Source organism: Centroberyx gerrardi, chromosome 4, assembly GCF_048128805.1.
Source record: "Centroberyx gerrardi isolate f3 chromosome 4, fCenGer3.hap1.cur.20231027, whole genome shotgun sequence".
Classification (NCBI taxonomy): Eukaryota; Metazoa; Chordata; class Actinopteri; order Beryciformes; family Berycidae; genus Centroberyx; species Centroberyx gerrardi.
Window position 1 is genome coordinate 5880316 of NC_136000.1, and position 7963 is coordinate 5888278.

Sequence of the window (7963 nt, forward strand, 5' to 3'; positions counted from 1 at the left end):
TTAAAACAAATATGGAACAATTAGGAAAACTTACTTTCATGAATACTCTGAGGTCAGTTAAACAGTCCTTAAGAATGACTGGGAAGATTTCCATGATGCTCCACTAAGGTTACAACTTGCAGGTATAAAAAACTATAGATTGATTTGGCAATCAAAATGAGTATCAATAAATACATACAAAATGAATAAATAAACCTGGAAATACATAAGTTAATAAATAATAATAATAAAAACCTTTGCCTCTATGACATACTGAGAGTCTGTTTGTATAGTCCTCATTGGCTGGGGGGTTGTGTAGTCCATAAACTTATACTTCTAATAATGAGCCACTCTTTCTGACTGGCTGTCACCACAATGCGCACACACTCAATGTCAAAGGCAATCTTGTGGTCTACATCTTGAATCTCAATGTTGCCGTTTTTAAATTCCCCCAGTGTGATGTAGGAGGAACACTGCTTCCCTTTCTTAGTTCCGACTAGTTTCTCTCCTACTTCCAGAGCTCCGTGGTGCAGAACGTCGTTCTGTCGGTCGTCGGAGCCAGTGGCGATCTTGATTTTACTAATTTTGGTTGATTTGTTAAAGACTATGACAAAGAAATCTCCGGTGGAAGGAGGCTTCCCCCAGAAATATTCATCCACGCTGCTGTAGGCCTTGGTGGCGTCATAGCTCTCAAACACATTGATGTTTGTGTAAAGGCTGGCAGGAGGGTTGTCAGGAATGTCTATGGAGTCTTCCTCGAAGTCGTCGTCCTTCAGCTTGTTCTCCGCTCCTTTGTAAGAGGAGTAGTAGCCCATGTGCTGGAACAGCGAGGGCTTGAAGCGGATCACGTCCTTCTGGGCCAGCAGACCCCTGAAGTGAATGAGGAGCCAGTCGCAGGGCATTTCCTGGTAGAACATGAGCAGGAAATGGGCCAGACGCGGCAGGTCTCTGGAGTGGTAGAGCTTCCCGATGTAGCCCAGCTTGGAGAACTCCAGCATCACCCAGTAGGAACCTTCTCTGGAGGTGATCACCTTCTTCAGCGCCGTCAGGAAGTTCCTGGAGCAGCGCACATCGTCTTCTAACATCATGTAGAAGTGAGAGAGGTTCGTACAGAAGTTGAGGAGGAAAGCGTAGTCCACGTTCTGCTTGGAGCGGAAACGGACCCGGTCCTCCGGGTCGTTGTAGTTCCTTTTCAGCCCGTCCAGAGACGGATAGTATTCCTCTGGAGCGTGGATCACCAGGAGGCGTCCGGCTATGATGTGGTGGGCAAACTTCCTGGTGATTTCCTGCACCAGGTTCTCACACCAGACCAGGTCAAAGTCTGCCAGATGGACCACAACCACAATCTCTTTCAGTTCCTCGTAACTGGACTGATCGAAGATGGATTTGATCGTCTCCAGGAGGTAATTCCCTCTTTTTCTTTTGACTGATGACAACCCAATGGTAAGATACTCTGTGAACAAAATACGTACATATCATATTACCATATTGCTTACAGAAATGCTTGCAGATAACTCATTTGAAGTATATATAGTGAGCGAATGACAGAGTGAGTAATATTTCTAATTTTGTACTGGAGAGTTTTTCTACAGAAAATGTACTTACAATGCTGTTAGTAATTACTGTTAGTTTTTAAATTCAAATAGCACTAAATGAGCTTTCACATATTTTTTTCATCATGGAACGTTTATTATTGAATATTTATTACAGAAAAGCTCAATGCTCATTCTATGACACCACAAAGTCTCTCTACCATTCATTTCCAATGGGTCAGGTATATAGTATGGCTGTGCTGTAAATCCTGACATCACAGATTTTGAGTTTTAGTTCTCAGTCTCAGTCCATGTTCACAAATTTTCACTTTACTCTCCCAAGCTCATAAAAATAGCCGATGTAAATTCTTCACCAAAGTAACGCTACACTTACTCTTGCGGTTGAGGGGGGTTCCAGCCAGATAACGATACGTAACGTTAATGGTTCCAGAGAAATTAGTGAGGTCTCTGAAGGTGTGAACGTATCGCTCTGAGCTCGGAGGGTGGACTGATGTTTCCCTAAGCTGCCTTTTATCCTCTTCCTGCAACACAACACAAAGAAAACACAGAAGATTACTTCACATTGTGCACGCCAAAAACAAAAATACAAGCTGTCATATCCACTACAGAAAGGAGACGGCAAACTCATCTTGAAAATTTCACAAATTCTAACGTGAATAATTCAGATATAGGAAAAAACAGATTTTGTTCCTTGAAACTCGTCTGGAACATCCTGTACAAACTTGAGACAATAAGTGTTTTGATGTGGTTGAGCTAACCCTTGACGTTTGGAGACAAAAGGAATTTTAAAACCCCTGCAGGCGGTTTACATAGCCAAGTAAATGGACTTGAAGAGCACACTGGAGAGTTGAAAATGTGAACTACCTCTTAATAATTTAAATAACAAACACAGATAATGTACCATGATCACCAAGTTTTGATGGCATCATGAATAAGAAATAAATCATCTGCATGATTTCAACTTGGGTCCACATTATGAAAATTTAAACATGTTGCCTTTGAAAACAAGCAACTATAAAAGGGACAACATGGGTGGGTTTTACAAATACAAGTACACGTTTGGGTTCAAACGCGTACTGGGTCAAGTTCGTTTTTGAGAGAGTTCTTGGAGGGATACAACAATTAACTAAGTGGCAAACGCCAACCAGCCTGGAACAACAAATGACACCTAAAAGTGTTACTCCGATGTGACAATATTGTTTCTACATGCAGGACATTGGGCTGCCAGTAACATGAACACCACGTAAAAGTGAATGTAATTCCTACATACAACAAGACTTACTCACCAGCACATAGCCATCTTCAATGTAGAGGTTGAGGAAGAGGAGGAAGGTGATAAGGAAGCCGAGGAAGGGGATGGTAGAGCGTTTCCTCAGACACCTCATCTTGTCCAGGGATTTCCACACCAGCCTCATGCTGCACACACGCTCACTGGGATCTGCATGAGAAGCACATGAGAAAACACACGTGAGGCCAGCTTGCTTCCAATGTCGTCAGCCCAAGTTGCTGCATACAAATCATTTGCCATTCTCTCAAGCATCAATAGGTTCTGGGGGAATTCATATTAGTACCATGCATCCCCGTTGTGTGTCATGATAATCTTCCACTGCAATCATAATTGCTTTTCAGTCCACATCTAATGATGTGTAATAGGGTACTTTTTCTTTTCAGGCAAGAGGTGGACCCAATCCACTCATTGGTAAAGCACATGGGAGAAAAAACGACTGCCCCTGCAGGATATAAAGCAAAATGACCTGCCCAACAATGGATTATGGACGTAAATCAAATGCCTGTATTCAATATTAACAATGACTATGTATGACATTTGTAGCCGTATTTATTCGAAGCACTTAAAAATACAATGAACACATACATTTGTTGCAGCTAACAAATGTATGTCTAGTGAGAGTTGCACTTTTTGCCCTTAATAAGTAAGATTTTTATTGCCCTATAGCACAAAATGACCATAATATATCTGCAGAGGTTGATAGTGTTGTTGATCAATACCAAAAACTCAGTGATTACTTGGCCAGGTGAGATTTCTGGTTTTCAAAACTCCGGCCTGCACTCTGTTTTGCAACAAAAACTCGCCACACATTGGAGTTTCAACACCGCACACACACACCTTTCTACCTATGGCATCGCAGCACATTTCAGCAACGCTAATAAGCCTCATGCAAAAAAAAAAAGAAGCAAACAACAAAGCAGTTTTATTATTCCAGTATTTTGCAAGGTGATATATTACCTCCTCACTAGACGTTTCTGTTGGATCTCTAATGAGCTAGCTCACTAAGCCAGAGACTTGTGGTTCTAACAACGTTGTTGCAATTCCTCCTTGTCGCCAATATAGGCCGATAAAGGTTACAGATTACTTAATGCCCCTTTAACTTGTTAATATATGATCTATACACTGAGCTGTAGTAGGGCTGGGTGATATATTGTATATCGATATCTTGATATGAGACTAGATATCATCTGGGGTTTTGGTTATCGTAATAGTGTAAACTATAACTTCCAGTATGCGTTACAGTAAAGTGACCCAATTTTCTGAACTTATTAGCCCGTTCTGGCTGAGTAAAATGATAATAATAATAATATAATCATATTCACATTACTTATCACTAATGATCATTAGTAATTTTCTACATTTTCTTGTGTGTAAATATCACAAATAGCACAAATACACATTCCCAAAATATCGTCCAGTCCTAATCTGTAGTGGAGCATTTCTCTATTGTAAACAAATCTACATCAGAGGTAAAATAAAGAAATCACAAAGTCTATCTGAGTGGTGATTATACGATTATACTATGAGGAGGCTTATAAACAGCGACAAAGGCCAGACTACACACAGCCTGAACCTGAAACAAAATATGAATCAAGCTCAGTTACAACAGGCTTGACAGTGTTCACTAGGTGACATCTCACAGCGACTGTGCAACTGGGACCAACTGTGGGAGAAAAAGTCCATAAACGGTAGCAGCAAGAGTAACAGCATACAGATTTAACAATGGTGTGTTGGTCTTTCCTTGCCAGCAATTACATACCAGCATGCGCTTTTGGGCCACTGCTGCAAAACCCCAGAGATGCCTAATAGAATACAAACTACCTCTAAGCTCAGTTCAATGACCACACACACATCGATCACTCGTACCAGGAGCCGGCCTCACCTGGGAATAGGCTGGTCAATACCTCTTTGCGCACACTTGAAAACTGAATTTAACATATCCATCCACTGCAGCCTGTTCTTTGCAATTCTCAACTCATTGCGGCTTAATGTGGAGGTGTAATTATGTAATTATCGGTAATCATAACCGTCAGTGTATGTTTTCCACTTATATATGAAGAGGCATATGTTATATCGGCATGCTTGCTTCACTTGTCCACCGGTTGACAGCTGCACTTTTTATGTTAATTATATCAATTACACAATCATTAAACATATGAGGAAACCACATAAAAGGGCATGTCTTTAGAATGAATCCTGTCACAACAAACCTGTCAGTCTTGCTGGCTCAGCAGGCTAGGATGCATACTGTTACAAGTGCATGTATTAAGATTTAGATTATCTTAACCTTCATAATATCAGATCATCTACTCTACGGGGGGAACCTGTGGAGTAAGTATGAAGTTTCTATCATGTATAGGGAGCTGAAGCGGAAGTGTAGGCCGAAGCCTTCCTGTGGTTGGTTAGCAGCTAAGTGGCTAACGCAATTTTCCATTGACTGCAAAGTAGTTTGTCTCCTGCAACTAAACAAAGCAATGAATGGTGTTGAGATTCACCTGTCAGCACACTACTTAGCATAAGCTTTTGGACGATTTGCACGTTTATGTTATTTTAGGCGGAGAAACTTACATAAAAGACTTTATAATGATGGAGAACTACAACGTTGAATGCATCAACTGTTGATAGCGGGGGAGAGATCCGCCTGAGTAGGGAGGAGACGCTGTTGTGTATGGGTGGGTAAGTGATGCAATTTGGGACTTCGGTAAAGTCTGAGTTCAGGCTCATGATAGTAACTGCTGACATTTTTTCACAGTAGCCTGTGAAGCTGCAGCTAGCTACCGCAGCTTCTTCCCTTTGGAGGAGATGGAACATTCCAACTAGCTAAAAGCCTGCTGGGTAGTGTAGTTCGGTAACGAATTTTGTGATTAATGTAAATAATACTCAATGGATTTTGGTGAAATTAAGCGAGTGAGATGTGTTGATGCTAAATACAACATATTTCAAAATCAAAGCCATATGCTTTTTAGATTGCTTATATGAAGCATCCCATCTACTGACATAGGGTAAAGTCAACCCTAGGATTGACATAAATGACGTCAACTTTGGCTCCCTATTGTTCTTGTTATTGTGTCTACACACACACAGACAGACAGACACCATGTACCATAAAAACCCAGTTACTCCAGCATCTTTCCAACCATCTTTATAGCGCTACCTCTAAAGTAGAGCATGTTGCATTTTCTCCATTGTATGCAAGACTTGTCTCGTGAAATTGAGGCTGCTGGAGAAAGCTGAGCCCTAGCATGATGATGAGAGGAATCATTAGGGCCACTCTGGAGGAATCTCAGCTGATGGGTACAAGTACAAAGGGATCCTCCTGATACCACAGCTATCACCACAGGTATCTCATGATTTGCAACACCAACCTCACCTTCTGTAGCAAGAACAGCAGCAACTCTCTCCCTTTAGCCAATTCCTTTTGGACAAATGGAAACTATGTTGAGTTAGCGCATAGACGCCTGAGCTACAAATAAACAAAATGGAAATCTTCACGTCATCCAGTGGGAGTGCTTCAATTAAACGACTGGGTAATTTCTGAATTTTCTGCTTCATGTTGGGTGGGAATTGGTCTCTCAGACTGGAACGCTGGGTTTCTATCCTGATGATACAAGACAAAGCTCAGCGCCTCCCTCCCTTACTTCAATAATTCAGTCTGGGCTCAGAACAGGAAGAGGCTGTGATGCTCATCCTGCTGAAGGCACAGCTGGGAAACACACTTCTCCTACCCCAGATTTCAGACTGAGACACACACGGCAGGACGTCAACATCATCAACCCCATGTACAGCTCTCTATGGAATATGCATTGTACTGCACCTTAATGGAATATGCTATGACATGGAACAGGTGTACATATGGTTAATTATATGGAATATGCATTGCACCTCAAACATCCATTAACAAAAGTGAGGCACGTGTGTCTCTGTGTCTGTGTGTGTGTGTGTGTGTGTGTTTGTGTGTTCATTCTCGTGGCGTGAGTCCAGAGAAAGTCTGCGGTATTGAAATGGGCTAAGTGTGTTTTAATGGGTGTGTCATCCTGGCAGTCACACACTCCCTCAGATGTCCCCAGCACCATTTCAGGACACAGCACACTTCCAGCAGGCTGGGGCTGTTAAATATCCATTATGCACTGTGTGTGAACTGGACCAAATAAACCACAGCACCGCCTCTCTGCTCGCTTATGCCCAGCAGCACGCTGAGCACTTAACTCACAGCATTCATACAGTATCAACACAGTCTGTCACAAACTCCTTTGAAAACCTTGCTCTCAGTAAGAGGTTAAATCCCTTTACATTGATAGAAACTGAGCTGGGTGGCAGCGAAGCCGTGACAACAGCTGTGAGCTTCCCAGCGGTATAGGGACCTCACAAATTCTATTAGATTTTCATTCTTGTGGCTAACCGTTCAATTTGATCAAGATTCTTGAAGCCTTGCAACTTTTGATTCGATATACTACGCTATTTATTGTTATTTTTCACCATTTTGACTGCAGCAAACACTGCTAGGAACCATAATTACATCCTTGTGATAGTTACCACTGTTGTCTTCTGGAAGAGATAGCTGGAAAACACTTAAACTATTTACAGCAGGCCTCCAAAAACACTCCAAGCAAACTGGCCTAGGTGTTTGGAAATCACTCCCAGTTGGATTCTTTTGCCATTTTCTTTGTCATTCCTACAAGCCACTGTAAGCTGAGGAATATTATGTTGTTTAGACAAAAATAGACGAGGGAATGGAAACGAGAAACACGGGTACAGTAAAATTACTTCCAAGAGCTCGAGTGACTGCTGTGATCATCTGACAAGCGTGCAACTAGTCTCAAAACGAAGATGAGAAAGTTATGTTCCCGATGACAAAACATAAGTGCTTATTGCATTCAGGAGCATAGAATTTAGGACTGTAAAATTCTTCTTTTGGGAGATACTGAATCGCAATTTTTACATGAATAAACCCTCCTAGCACCACCACCCAAATCCTGCAGCTTAAACTGTGTGATGCTGACTATGATGTCTTCATAAATTTACTGAAATTCCTTTTTGTTAAAAGCCGTTTTGCCAGTGATACCATCCTATTTTTTTTTTTTTTGTTGCCATTTTACCAGCAAAAAATACCTTGGCAAGCTATCTCTGGATTTATCCTCCATGC

General features: G+C 41.6%; 1 protein-coding gene across 1 annotated transcript; it reads right to left on the reverse strand.

Moving 5' to 3' along the window:
• Positions 1-275: 275 nt before the first annotated feature.
• On the reverse strand, positions 276-2962 carry mgat4c (mgat4 family member C). Its single transcript, XM_071925532.1, has 3 exons — positions 2819-2962; positions 1906-2053; positions 276-1432 (listed from the first exon to the last, which is right to left on the reverse strand). The coding sequence occupies exons 1-3, from the start codon at positions 2945-2947 to the stop codon at positions 276-278; spliced, it is 1434 nt and encodes a 477-aa protein (XP_071781633.1). The 5' UTR covers positions 2948-2962.
• Positions 2963-7963: the final 5001 nt, after the last annotated feature.

Excerpts from the sequence above, each read along its gene's own strand:
- mgat4c (XM_071925532.1), bottom strand. The coding sequence starts at position 2,947 with ATGAGGCTGGTGTGGAAATCCCTGGACAAGATGAGGTGTCTGAGGAAA. Across the intron at positions 2,054-2,818 it reads TTGAAGATGGCTATGTGCTG|GAAGAGGATAAAAGGCAGCT; the intron begins GTGAGTAAGTCT and ends GTTGTGTTGCAG. Across the intron at positions 1,433-1,905 it reads AACCCCCCTCAACCGCAAGA|AGTATCTTACCATTGGGTTG; the intron begins GTAAGTGTAGCG and ends TTTTGTTCACAG.